At 30.4% G+C, this 14,126-nt stretch overlaps 2 protein-coding genes across 6 annotated transcripts; both read left to right on the top strand.

Moving 5' to 3' along the window:
• Nucleotides 1–3,583: 3,583 nt before the first annotated feature.
• On the top strand, nucleotides 3,584–9,633 carry LOC108482963 (glycosyltransferase BC10-like). Of its 5 annotated transcripts, none has more exons than XM_017786133.2 (11): nucleotides 3,584–4,005; nucleotides 4,696–5,194; nucleotides 5,933–6,031; nucleotides 6,715–6,815; nucleotides 6,908–6,979; nucleotides 7,069–7,159; nucleotides 7,484–7,564; nucleotides 8,554–8,613; nucleotides 8,703–8,825; nucleotides 8,972–9,010; nucleotides 9,109–9,633. In XM_017786133.2, exons 2-11 carry the CDS (start codon nucleotides 4,808–4,810, stop codon nucleotides 9,223–9,225), a joined length of 1,170 nt encoding a protein of 389 aa, XP_017641622.1. In that variant the 5' UTR covers nucleotides 3,584–4,005; nucleotides 4,696–4,807; the 3' UTR covers nucleotides 9,226–9,633. The 5 variants fall into 5 exon arrangements, with proteins under 5 accessions (XP_017641622.1, XP_052880385.1, XP_052880384.1 ...); XM_053024425.1 differs by lacking the exon at nucleotides 3,584–4,005 and adding an exon at nucleotides 4,045–4,225; XM_053024424.1 differs by lacking the exon at nucleotides 3,584–4,005 and adding an exon at nucleotides 4,045–4,330.
• Nucleotides 9,634–12,926: 3,293 nt separating this feature from the next.
• On the top strand, nucleotides 12,927–13,704 carry LOC108479330 (uncharacterized). The gene has a single exon (XM_017781871.2). The coding sequence runs from the start codon at nucleotides 12,971–12,973 to the stop codon at nucleotides 13,499–13,501; it is 531 nt and encodes a 176-aa protein (XP_017637360.1). The 5' UTR covers nucleotides 12,927–12,970; the 3' UTR covers nucleotides 13,502–13,704.
• The last annotated feature ends 422 nt before the right edge of the window (nucleotides 13,705–14,126 follow it).

Below are 14,126 nucleotides of genomic sequence, written 5' to 3'. Positions count from 1 at the left end.
TAGTAAGATAAAATACTATAATAAAATACTATAAACTTCAATTTTTATGTAGTAATCAATAAAAAATCAAATTCAACTAAATTAGATAACTTAAGATACCTGATAACGTGGGAGAATGTATTATGCAGCTTATTATACTAAGAGTCAAATTACATTTTATTCCCTCTACTCAAAAGATGAGCAAATTAGTCATTATATGTTAGATCAAAGAAATTCCTTTCATTTCTACTATTAAGGATGGTTTCTATATTTCAACATGTGGTATATGTGGCATACTACGTGTTATTATTTAGTTATTCCGTCAGTTACGTCAATTTTTAATTGTATAAATTGATGAAAATTTAAATATAAACGACCAATACTCATTGATCTAACATACAGTGACTAATTTATCATTTTTTTTAAATAAAAGGGACCAAATAAAATTTTACTTCTAATACAAAAACCTCCTAAATAATATAACATTTTATGAATAAAATGTACCTTGTAAAAATTCTATAAGCATAAAAATAAAATAAAATAAAATAAAATAATAATCATATAAATAACTTATCATATCTCTCTTTTTTATGCAATGTCTAAAACTACATGTAATTTCTCCCAATCTCATAAATAGGAGGATTATGCGTTTTAACACACTTGAATTCATGCCCTCTTACTTTAACAACAATGACTATACTAATTCAGTTAAGACTTAATCGGCTATACATATAAATTATTAAAAAAAAATAGCTTTTTAAAAAGTATCTTCTTAATTCTACTTATTTAAATAATATATATCCAATTTAATTTTTGAATTACAAAGTTGGCCTTAACGTTCTTTTTGTCTTTTGCTTTTTTGGTCCTTTTCTTTTCTCTTTCTTTTTTTCAATCCTCAAATTATCAAATTGACCCCTAAAAGGGTTAAAGATTCTAGGGTGTGTTTTTTTAAATATTTTTATTTCACAAATTTGTTAATTTTCTTCTTTTAATTTCAGATATCCTAAATTAAAAGATATAATTTAGAATTTTATTTGTCGATTTTGAATCTTTCCAAATTTAGGTTCAAGGTTGTATTTGAATAATTTAATTAATATTTTGAGTTATTTTAAACTTGGTTCAAGTTTTATGTGGCATTTTATTTGAATTTCTAGAAGTAGGGTTGTTGTCTTTTAGCTTGTTTTTGACCTTTATGCATCCCCTCTCTCCAACTTTGAATATACCAAAAACATCCTTAAAAATATAAAAGAAAAAGGAAAAAAAATAATCAAATATTAAATTGATATTTAAATCACACATGGAAATATAAAACTTTTTCCAAAACTTCAACTTTAACTATATTTGGTTAATTTGAGATTAAATATATCAAATAAAATCGGGATGGTGAAATCTAAGTCATTAAATGAATTTCGAATTAATTCATTCAATAATTTTTTTTAAAAAGACGTGATAATTTTAAAAGATTAAATTAATATTTCATCATTTTTTGAGAGGGTCAAAATACATGTTAATCATTTATTAATTTACAATTTTATAATATATAAAGAGGCTAATATGATTTTTTTTTTCATTTTCGAGAGGGCCGTGCCCTTGCTAGCTCCCTTGGTGCGGCCCTTGTTCGTTGTATAAAATTGTTACTTTATCCTTATTCAGAGTAAACATGTAAAAAAAAAAGTATTATAGAAAAACCCTTATGTTTTATTTTTCTTGAACAATACTCTTTTTTTTTACACAGTGCTTAGAGTTATTTATAGCCCCTCACCAATCCATAAATAGGAGAATGATGCGTTTCAGCGCCCCCAAGTATTTTTGCATTGACAGCAATACCCATGCCAATCGAACTAATACTCAATTGGCTATGTTTAATATCTACAAAAGTGACTGCCTCTCCAAACAATTTTATTTCCAAAGTTCGAATCTAAGCTCTCTCGTTGAGAGTATAATATATCTTACCATTATACCTAACCACTTATTGGTCGAAATGATAATAAATTTTAAAATTACACATCTATAACCAAATATAATATATTGTAGAATAAAACACGCCAACAATAAGACAATTATGTATTTAGTAAAATAAAATTATCAAAAATTAAACTCGAAATTAATATTAATTAAAAATTTAAATACATATTTTTCCATATTTATTATAGTTTTTCTAATCACAATGGATAATTTTATATGAATTAGTGGATGGAAGTCAATTTCAACTTAGTCATGTCCTATGGCAGTCGCAATCTCTATTTAATAGTATTGTTTAATCACTTTTTTCTACATCAAAATCAACAAAAATCTTTAAAATTTACATCCAACATCCTTAAATTACTGTTTAATTTCTATTTCAGTCTCTAAATTTAAAAATAATTTCAATTTGAGTTCTTAAATCATCAATTTTTACATCAATTACGTTCTTTCTTGAACCTAGTCATCAATTTAGATACCAAATGCTAAGTCAAATTTAATGTAGAACATATTTAAAATACGTTAATCAAATTATCCGTATAGAAGTAGATGTGTTCATGGCTAGGACGAGGCCTGATCGAGTTCAACTTGCCCAAGTTGACCTAAATAGTTTGTTTCACTTTTTTAAAAACAATAAATTTTTTTAAACAAATTATTTTGAAAATTTTCAAATAGTAAAATAGGCTTGACCAAGCAAGATTGAGGAAAAAAAATGAGCCCAAGTTCAACATATGAGCACCTCTGTATAGAAGGTATACAAATACTTGTAATTTGATCTACGTATTTTAAATAATTTGAGCTAGTATTTAACGTCCACACTTACAATTAAGTTAATGAAATAACTTGATCGATACGATATTGAGACTTTAAGAATTTAATCAAAACATTTTAAATTTTAAGGACCAATGATGAAATTAGCTCACTTTCAAGTTTTGACCGTTCCTATGTTTTTATTTTAAATGGTTTGCATTTAAATTCAACAAAATAGTTTTAAAATTAAAATCGAGTCACTGAATTTTTACATAAACAATTAGATGAAACCAAACACGCACACAATTAAATTAAGTCGCCGGCTTTGTTTGATTTTAATTTTGTAAGTAAAAAAAAAAAGAGTTAAATATAAAATTTACCCTCAAATTATACCGGTTTTTAAATTTAGGACCTAAAGTTATTTTTGGTAAAAGGTACTTAAACTATAAATTTCAAACGGTACATTTTTTTATACTTATGGGGTAAAATGGAATAAATTTAACGAGAGCAATCGATTTAATTGGTCAATTTTTTTAATAGACAGTAACATGAAAAAACTGACTCCATCGATTTTAATTAAGAAAACCCAAATTGAACCAATTTTGATTCGGTCTGTTTTTTCAATTAATTGACCTTAGGCTATTGGGTTGGATTTATATGATTAAATTATAAATATATTTTAAATAATTTAAAAATAAGTAAATTTTTTTGGTCAATTTAGTTTAAGGATTCAAAAATCGATAACCGAAAGGATTAACCAATTTAAAGGAGGTTAAAACCGATAGCCCCACTCCACCCCATCCGACTAAATGGAAGTCGAAAAAATCTCTCCCTTACACAAAATTGATATGTACTTAAATGAAAAAAATGATATAGTTTAAGGCTCAAATTTGTAGTAAAGCCTTTAATAAAAAAGAAAAATGAAAATTCTAACCCGCCTACTGCTTCTTTGACCCCGTTCTTCCCCTCCCTTAGAAACAACATCTATAAGAATAAAATAAAATAAAATAAAACCTAAAAAGGAAAAAAAATCAAAATCAAAGAATCCACAAACAAAATACATAAACGAAATCCATTTTCAAGAATCAAAAAACCTCAATTTACAGAGATTAATCTCTCTCTCTATTTTTTTATATATATTTTTATATATAAATATAATCCAATACAAATCTGTTTCTTTGTTTCTTAGTTCATGCTCGGCCTGCCCTAGATCTTAGTCTTTATTTTTGGGTTTTCTTTTTGCATCTTCGAAATATCCTGAAAGATTTTAAAGATTTCCCTTCACTTTTTCTTTTGATCAACTCCATTCTTCAGGTAAACTCGCTTCTTGATTTGTTTAACTTTGCTGCTTCGTGTTGCTGTTTTTTGTTTAAAGAAAGGCGTGATTTAGTTCTTTATGATGGGGAGGATGGTATTGACTTGAGGAAGGAAATTGAGTGTGAAAATGTTTAGTTTTTATTTTTATTTTTTGGGTTAGATTTGAATTAGTCTTGGGCTTTTGGTAGACTGGAGACAAGCGAGGTCGTCGATTTGGGTTGACTTTTTTTTTTTGGCAAATTGCAACACGTTTCTGCTGCTTCTTTTTTTTTTTTACATAGAAATTGTTGAAAGGAAGCTGACCGTGTATTTGGTTTTAGTAGTTACGCGAATCCAGAACTTTGCATTTATTTCTTGAATTTATGATATTTGTGCTTAACTGGTTGAATAATTGTTGCTCTCAAGCGATTTGATTTAAAAGAAAGGGTAAATTTGTATTATTATTATTTTTAAAAAATTATTTCGAAATGCGTAAAGAAGTAGAGCACAAGCTTGATTTGCGGGTTTTCTTTCTTTCTTAAAAGATTATTTTAACTATAATTCCATTACCTGAAGTTTTAGGGTTTAGTATTTGATTGAATTTTGTTGTACTTGGTAATCTAAACTGATGTCTTTGACTATGTTTTGTTTTTTGGTCTCGACGATCTTAGTATTCTAATGGTTTGCCTTTTGGTTTTCCTTTTGCAGATCACCTTACATTGACTGATCGGAGAATCTGTGTTCGTTTCCGAATTTGCGGCTTTTATAATTTGGGGAAGAAGAGAATTGCATGAATATAAAATTGTGGTGTTTGTACTAGATGAAGGGAGCGCAGGCGTGGCGACTAGGCAGCATGGGTGATATGCAAATCTTGCCTGGGTCTCGCCACCGCCCTCCTTTGAAGAGGCCGATATGGATTATTTCTCTGGTTTCATTAGTTTGCCTTTTCCTAGTTTGTGCTTATATCTATCCACCACAAGGCAGTGCTGCTTGTTATGTATTTTCTTCAAGAGGTTGCAAGGTCCTTACTAATTGGCTTCCACCTTCGCCGACAAGGGAATTAAGCGATGAGGAGATTGCATCACAGGTTGTGATTAGAGATATTTTGAGTAATCCTCCTGTCCAATCTAAAAATCCGAAAATCGCGTTCATGTTCTTAACTCCAAGTTCACTTCCTTTCGAGAAGCTTTGGGATATGTTCTTCCGTGTAAGTTATTTTATTAACCCATTTAGTATCATGATTATTACTCTTGAACCTGGCTTTCATGAACTGATATATTGAAGAAATTCTTTCAAGGTTATACACAAAATCTGCCATGTAGGAGATGTTTACTAAGAAAGAATCACATTTTGGCTGTTGGCCTTAAGTACCCTGCCTGTTTTGTGTTAGATTTTCTTTTCTGAACTAATTTGTAGGAGTATTTGTTTATTTTTTAATGAACATTTGTTGGTATAGATTCAAAAGCATCTGGTTATATGAAGCCTATCTGTGAACCAAATAGCACATTTTCTCTTTTGTTTGATTCTAATAAAGTAATTCAGGCTGGTCATCATAGTGGTTTTTATGTCAGTGAATTGTCTTCTATAAATGAGTCATGTATTTCATTCTAGTGAACATCATTTTCTTTGTTGATTGTGGTTGCAAAGATGGGTTGTATGTGGTGAAGGTATAGTGATATCAATCTGGCTTATTTTGACTTGATACATTTGCTGTGGTGGAGATGGAACTTGGCAATTCCATTTCCATTGCGTTGTATGCATCAGGATGTCTCTGTCTATAAAATTTTAGTTATGTTTGACTGTCTGTTTACTACACACTTTTTTGTTGAGTTCTTGGAAAGGCATTGCAATAATTTTTATTTTTTCTGCATTTGTGGCTTTTAGTTTCTTTCAAGATGTTATTAACTCTGTATATTTGTTAAATGTTCGCTCATTTTTCTGGCAGGGGCATGAGGGAAAATTTTCTGTTTATGTCCATGCATCAAAAGGAAAACCAGTTCATGTGAGCCGCTACTTTCTTAATCGGGACATTCGCAGTGATGAGGTAAATGTCTTAGATTAATTTGCTGTTAGGTTGCTGTTTATCTCTTTCTTTCATTTTTCCTTCGATATGATGTTATATTGGAATTATCATTCCATGCTTCTGCATTTTGGTTGTACATGCAAAGTGTCCTTATTTTACTATTGTCATTAGAAAAAACAGTGATTCATCCGCTGTGGACCTGAAAATGGCTCCAGCAGGAAACCTGATAGGCAACAACTTAATTTCAGTATATCGGAGGGAAAAGGGTAGACTGCCCTGTATCTTTCCTTGTCTGCAATATCAAGAGTTTGTCGAGTCCTGTCATAATTTACTGTCCAGCTTTGTTTTTAGTTTGGGAAAATCTCTTGGAATGCATACAGCATTTTAGATACAGCATCATTTTACACCCAACTACTAGACACGATTCTTGTGCAGTTAGCTGTTAGGTATGTGCATGTTTGTTGTTTTTTATTTCAAAATTCTGGTCAAACTTTGTAATCTTAAGAGGCTATTCACCAATTACAACTATTATTTTATGGTAATTCATCTACTTTTATTGACATGATTATTGCTTTAAGTTTTCTTATCCATTGTGTTGTAGTCGAACTGATTGTGACATTTTGATATGCTGCTATCATATTTAATAGTGGCACTGTAGTGCACAACTTGATGACTAGTAATCCTTGGATTTACTGAATTTGCAGGTTGTATGGGGAAAGATCTCTATGGTTGATGCAGAGAAACGACTATTGGCTCATGCTCTACAAGATACTGATAACCAACATTTTGTGTTACTTTCTGAGAGGTAACTATAGTTTCATCATGTCCCCCTGAGACCCTTTTTTCTCCCACCTCAAAGGATTTCTTTTAGACTTACACAAAATTGTAATTTTGCAGCTGTGTTCCATTGCATAATTTTGACTATATCTACAACTATCTGATGCATGCTAACATGAGTTTTGTTGACTGGTAAGTGAAATCTTAAGAGTGAATAGGAGGCATTTAGGGAACTGTTTTTCCTTGTCTGATATGTCTCCCCTACCTCTCTTTTTCACCAGCTTTTTGGATCCTGGACCGCATGGAAATGGAAGATATTCAGAACACATGTTACCTGAAGTAGAAAAGAAAGACTTCAGAAAGGGTGCACAGGTATGTCTGAATTGATATAATATAGAGGACATTATTATTTAGGTAAATATACATTACAATAGGTCAATCTAAATGGTAAATCTGTAGCTGGGACATCTTAATGAACCTTGTCTCACTAAACTTTATTGACAGTATGAAGGCCATGTGTCTCTGCTGGTGTCCTATATTTTGTCAAATTTGATCCCCCTTCCCCATAGTTGATGCATATTGCATTTTCATTTTGAATGTTCACTCCTGCCCAGCTACAAAGTCTCTCAGCATCACCTCTTTAAACCAACTTATTTAGTGTCTTGTTGTGGCAATAAATGAGTGAATTTCGTGCAGTGGTTCTCAATGAGGCGACAGCATGCTCTGATAGTTATGGCTGACAGTCTTTACTACTCAAGGTTCCGGGATTACTGCAAGGTGAATTTGATTTTAAATTGTAGTTCGATTTACCCTAATATGCTTTGTTTTGAATTTACAACTTCCTTTGATTTATGGATGAGGTAGTTGGCGAATTTTCCACTCTCATCATTCCCGAAAGTAATATTGAAAAGTAGCCTACCAACTCTGGTTTGTCACAAGCCTTATGTACCTTTTGAAGTATATCAGTGAAAGTGGAAAGTATACTTGATTTCTATTTTCCTGATCTCTCCCTTCATTCCTCTGACCCCGTTGCCCCTTTCCAATTCAGTCAAGATATGTTTCAATATAGTTAAATAGAGTGATGAATATCGTTCAATAAAATATGTAGAGCCTTTTTAGGGATATAATAGGTGTTTCTGTATTCTCACTACTTCTGTTCAGTGAGGCTGGTTTCAAGTTGTGCAATCGATGTTTATCTGCCTCTTTCTATTTAACTGTTGTGTTAGCACAAAGAGACAACATTTCTAGATGTAAATGGCTTGCCTGTGAACTAAGATAAAATAAGCACTTCTTTGGAAAGTAAAGCTTTTTACGAACCCTGGATTTGCATAAATTTAAGATCAGGTTAGATGTTAGTTTCTGCATAAACTTCACCTGTTTAGGCTTAGACTGATAGTTTTCTGGGTTTTCTTTAGTTTCTTGTACTGTATGACAAGGGCTGAATTATAATCAACCTAGCTCTAGTAGCTTGACTTCTTTATCCATGCTTGATCTGAAAAAAAAAAAAGAATCTCAATCCAGCTTTAGCCACGCTTTGAGCCTTGAGTTTGGAGTTGAGCTTCAGCTTTGTAGCGTTTCGGCGCACTTCAGCTTGATTATGGTTATATCTTTTTTAATAGTGAAATGAATGAATTCATCATTGGGATGCGTATTATGATTTAAGTATCCGGTAACTATAATCTGTAGAAAATCGAAGTAACATATAGAATTAGCGCACAAATTTTATGGTGCTGACTTGTTTTCATCCATAATATTGATTATTACAGCCAGGTTTCGACGGCAAAAATTGCATTGCAGATGAGCATTACCTGCCAACCTTTTTCAATGTGAGAATCACAATCTGGATCATGTTTTCTACTCTTCACTTTAGCTTCTTCTAATTCCCTTTTTTTTTTCCCAATTTTTGTGCCATCAGATGATTGATCCTGGTGGTATTGCCAACTGGTCGGTAACACATGTTGATTGGTCTGAGAGAAAGTGGCACCCTAAATCATATAAGGCTCAAGATGTTACTGAGGATCTTCTGAACAACATTACGGTAACTCGTTTGTCGCTTTATTTTTAAGTAACCACTTGCTGTTTAACAACTCACCGCCTCATGTTTTAACCGATACACTTGAGAAGGTTTTAGTTCCTTTGTATGAATTTGGGTTCTGATGAGTTTTGCATTATATTTTTTTGCAGTCAATAGACTTGAGTATCCATGTAACAAGTGAGGCTAAGGTATACATTTCAAGCACATTCTCATACTACAACAACTAGTAAAATTGCGAGATTCTTAACTCAGTTATATTTGTCTGGTTTTCTTTTTCCTCCCGCAGAGTGAACGATTGGTACAACCTTGTCTCTGGAATGGTATCAAGCGACCGTGTTACCTATTCGCAAGAAAATTCTACCCCGAAACCGTAGATAAATTGATGACGCTCCTCAATTTTTGACTGTGAATTCTTTGGTCTGCTTTTTCTTGATCCTTCGGTTCCCAATCTTGGTTTCACACACAGATTATATACATTTTGTACATGGCCATGTTTCCCAACCGCAATTATCAAATGCTAGGGCTACAGAAAGAGCAGTTAGGACTGACTCGAATTAGGCTGGAGCGGAGGCTAACGAGTTGTTAGTGCCGCGTCCTTCCAGCCGGGTAATTTCTTGTCCATTCCCCCCCTCCCCCAAAAAAAAAATTTCAGCCAGTCATTACATTATTATTGTTGTTATCATGATCATTATATATGTGAAAAGAATAGTGGGGGAGATTCATTTTTTTTTTTTTTTGTGTAAAAGTTGGAAAACAAGACTGATGCACCTCTCTTTGCTTTTTCTGGAAAATATGAAGCTTACTTTTTAAATCCGTGTTATTTTTCTTTGGGCCAGTTCGTAGGGTTCACATTAGTCCCGGAACTTGATAAATTTCCTCAATTTTAATCTCAAAATTTGAATTCCGTAAAGGTAGGTTGATGTGGCACTTTGAAGTTATGTCATATCTCGAAAGGTTTACGGTGATCTTGGAAAGTGACAATTCTTTTCAATTTGATCTTTGAATTTGGAGTTTGTTAATGTGGGTTAATAGAGCACTTTGAGGTTGTGCAATGTAGGGGTAAGCAATTTTCAATTTTAACCAATAAAACCGATTTATTTAGTTTTTTTGGTTTCGATTTAACTAGGGGGAGTATTGGTTTTGACGTTAGTTTAATTGATTAATTCGGTTGGTTAACAATTTTTGAATCTTGAAATTGATTGGCAGAAAAAATTGACATTTTATATTATTTTAAATTATTTAAAATATATTTATATTTTATAATATATAATAGATATTAAAACCATTTAAATCCAATCTAATAGTCTTAAATTCAACTCAATAACTTAAGGTTGGTTAATAATTGAATTGACTAACTTGAACGAATCAAGGTCGGTTAAGCTTGGTCGGTTTTTTCATGTTAAAAGTTGGTTTGGAAATTTTTGATTCGCCAATTACATCATTATAAAATCTAAAAAATTCTATAAAATCTAAAAGAATATAAAACATATAAAGAAAATTCCAAAGTTAATTTTAAGAGATAAGTGAGATTGTGGTACAATGTTAGAGTATTACATCATATCTTTTATTGGAATTCAAATTTAAGGATTAAATCGACACTCTAGATTTGAAACTAATATAGATAAAAAAATTATAAAAGAGATAATGTGGAAAAAAATTATGAAGTTAAAGGACTAAATGTTATAGCTTAAAGAAATTTATGGTGTGTAATAGTCAAATGTGACGGGTGCTCTTAGTTAATTTCGTGCTCTTTATGGGTCACATCCATCTCAATCCTTAACCCAATTTGAGCAAATTTAAATTACTATTTTTATTTTAATTAAATTTAATTATACGGTATTTAAATATTTATATAAAAGACCAATTAAGTCTTTTTTTTTGTTTTTAATTTGTAAAGGAAATTATTGTGATAATTTGTGGTGATCTCTAATTGTTTTTATTTATTTAGTTATTTTTTATTTGTCGAAAAATAAATTATATTTTTGAAGTTTATCAATGAGTATTTTATGTTTAAAAATTATTTAATTTAATTTATAATTCAAACTAATTCGACCATAATAATAAATTGGTATTTTATTAAAGAATTATTTGTTACAATTTTTTAATCCAAAACCTAAAATTATATGTAATTTTAATTGAAGATGAGTTAATATCACATTGTTATTATTTGGTCAATATCAGCCAACAAAATTAAAATCACGGAATTTAATATTTTAATTATATATATATAAATATATATATATATAATTATATAATCAAACAAGAAAGTCAATCATATTTTATTGAAAGATTGCGTAAGCAATTCTACTTTTGCTTTGAAACGTCAAAATTCATTTTAAAGAAATAATATTGTTGAGAATTTCATTGAATAATATTATTAATTAGATATATTTTTTATATTTTTATTATAAATAAAAATTTACAATTTAATGAGCATGTTAATTTTACATTCAAATATGTTAAAATTTTTTGTATTTGTCGTCGAATTTAGTTTATCTCTTTTTCAGATTTCAAAATTTAAGTTTAATTAAGAGGATAATATCTAAGATTATCTATATCCCTCCTCAACCCATAGATAAGTGGATAATCCATTTCAGTGCACTTAAACCCATGTCTTCTTACATCGACAAAAATACTTGTATTAATAAACCTATGACTCAATCGGTACTTCGAAATGCATTTTTATAAACACTAAAATACATGCAAATATACATTAACTATAAAGAAAATAATTTTTTAGAATAAAAAAAATATTGTAGGTTGAGAGTGACAATTCAGAGTATTATTATTTTATTATTTTTCTTATTTTTTCATTGGATCATTTTAAAAGATGAGAAACGTGAGAGTGAGAGTGATATTTGCGTATTAAAATATTTCAAATTTTAACAATTATTTGCCTATGAGTTTAAAATTAGTTGAAATAACAAAATAAAATAATGTTGAAATAATTATTTTAAGATTTTTTTAAATTTTATTTGTATAAATTATATATTGATATATTAATTTATTAAATTAATTATTCAGTTCAATTCTTATAACAGTTGATTTTGATAATAATTGTTAATACGAAATAAGTTAAAAAATTCTCATTCAATATTTTGTGGGTTAATAATAAAAATAACCCTTGAACTATACATGAGTTTTTTTATTTTTATATTTCAAAGGAAAAATAATTCTTAATTAGGTACACATTTTTTCGTCCATATTAATCTATGGTTTAAAGGTTTGATGGTAGGTCGTATCGAGACTTCAAATTTTGGAGTTTAGTTTCATGAAAAGAAAACTGTGGAAGCAAGCATGTGATATATCTTTAGTCAATATAAAATCAACTATAATAACCATAGGCAAGGAATTAAATGAGGGCACATAATTTTATTTATGGAAAATTCTTTTAAAGTAAAACTTAAAATTTATGGGATTTGAGAGTCTACCCAAAAGTTCCACAATATTCAAAATTATTGATATAAAATCACAACGTTAAGCGGTTTAATCTTAAGAAAATAAAAGAGAAATGTTGAGAACATTGTCCGAAACCAAAGGATGATTTTGAAACTGAAATATCTTTAAGGCCCCCTAAAATGAGAAAATAATTTTTTCTTTCTAAAATTATAAGTTAATAAATAGTAAAATTATATTTTAGTCTCTTATAAAATTTAATTTAATCTTTGAAAAACTATAAATAATTAAATTAATACAATGATGAAATTTTATTTTACTTCTTATAAAAATACATAACTTAATTCCGCGCTCATTGATTTCGCTCTTATGATCCAACACCATGGTACATAATTATGTATGTAGACTTCTTCTCTATATATTTAGATCAAATTCAAATATTAAAATTAATATTATTTAGAAGATTTTACCTAATTATCATCCTAGAACTATACTCATACAGTAAAACGGATGAATACAAATTATTACACCCAAAAGTTACTTGTAGAATTAAGTATACCATTCAATGCTTAATGATTTGAGTAGCCAACCTTCCTCTCTCTAACATTGACCAAAACTATACAAGAAAGACAAATATATTACACTAAAATCAAACCTGCAAAACAGTCCAAATCACAAGTGCGTCGGAAAGGATTATCTTTTACATATATATATAATAATTTAATAGAGAAACATCAAATCCAAGTAAAAAAATGGGGTGTTGTGTATCTTCTTCTTGCTCTTGCAAACATGCATCTCCGAATACAGTTCGACTAGTTCATCTCAATGGCTACGTAGAGGACTTGGACTATCCCATCTCAGTGAGTCAAGCCATAGGGAACCCTCCTAAGCAGTTTCTATGCACCGCGGCTCAGCTTTTATCGGCAGGGTCCCAGCCACTGAGCCCCGATGCTCCGCTCCAACCAGGCCAGCTTTACTTTGTGCTGCCGTTTTCGACTTTAAAGGGTGACGCGTCTCCGCTGGATATGGCGGCGCTTGTGAAGAGGTTGACGGAAAGAGCTAAATCCCACCGTGCGTTGCCGGCAACTAGGTGTTTGTCGAGGACGACGATGACCATGAACGGCCGGACGAGGAGAAGGGAGACGACGGTACATGTTGGGGTTCGAAGGTCGTATAGGGTGAGGTCGTGGAAGCCCATTTTGGATACAATTAGAGAAATGTCGTTTAGTCGTCGGAGTGAATCTGATATACAAGAGATTGATTTTATTACAAGCAATGTCTAGCCTGCAAATTTGAGAGGTAGGGGATGTTGTTTTTATAATTGTTTATATATATATATATATATAGATTTTGTATGGAAAAACAATGTCTAATAACATATGGTATTCTGTATAGATTGTTTGAAATTATTGATGGTAAGAGTCATTATGTTGTAAATTCCACTCTTTTTTGCGATAAATATTTGAAGGGTTGTTTATTGAGCTAACATATTTTTTAATAGTTCAGTAGGATTTTGTCTATCGACTTTACAGAAAATTTGAGTGTCTAAGATTGTTTTAAGAAGAGGGGAGTTCAACAAAACCCCAACCAGAAACAATATCGATCCTTTGAAAGATCCTTCAGCTTCTAATAGATAACATATTTAAAATTTTTCTCAAAAGAGTCGACTTGCCCTCAAATAGTATTTGAGTTATCATGGGGATTCAGTCACTACTCCAAACCAATCTTAATCTTTATGTATATATAAACAAAGTATTTTAAAATATAATATCAAAACTTGAAACCTAAAGAAATTAATAAAGAAGTTTTAACCAATACTTAACTTCATAATGTATTTTCGAGTATAGCATAATTTCATGTGTGTATATATATATATTAGTAGTTCACAAGTTGGTTTGATTCCCACAA

Source organism: Gossypium arboreum, chromosome 13 (assembly GCF_025698485.1).
Source record: "Gossypium arboreum isolate Shixiya-1 chromosome 13, ASM2569848v2, whole genome shotgun sequence".
Taxonomy (NCBI): domain Eukaryota; kingdom Viridiplantae; phylum Streptophyta; class Magnoliopsida; order Malvales; family Malvaceae; genus Gossypium; species Gossypium arboreum.
The sequence above is the reverse complement of the archived record's forward strand: the minus strand, read 5'-3'. Positions and strand labels throughout refer to the sequence as shown.

Bases quoted from the DNA above. Each gene is read 5' to 3' on its own strand.
- LOC108482963 (XM_017786133.2), top strand. From the start codon at position 4,808: ATGAAGGGAGCGCAGGCGTGGCGACTAGGCAGCATGGGTGATATGCAA. The intron at 7,160-7,483 runs GTATGTCTGAAT...AATTTCGTGCAG, and splicing joins ACTTCAGAAAGGGTGCACAG to TGGTTCTCAATGAGGCGACA. The intron at 8,826-8,971 runs GTAACTCGTTTG...ATTTTTTTGCAG, and splicing joins ATCTTCTGAACAACATTACG to TCAATAGACTTGAGTATCCA.
- LOC108479330 (XM_017781871.2), top strand. From the start codon at position 12,971: ATGGGGTGTTGTGTATCTTCTTCTTGCTCTTGCAAACATGCATCTCCG.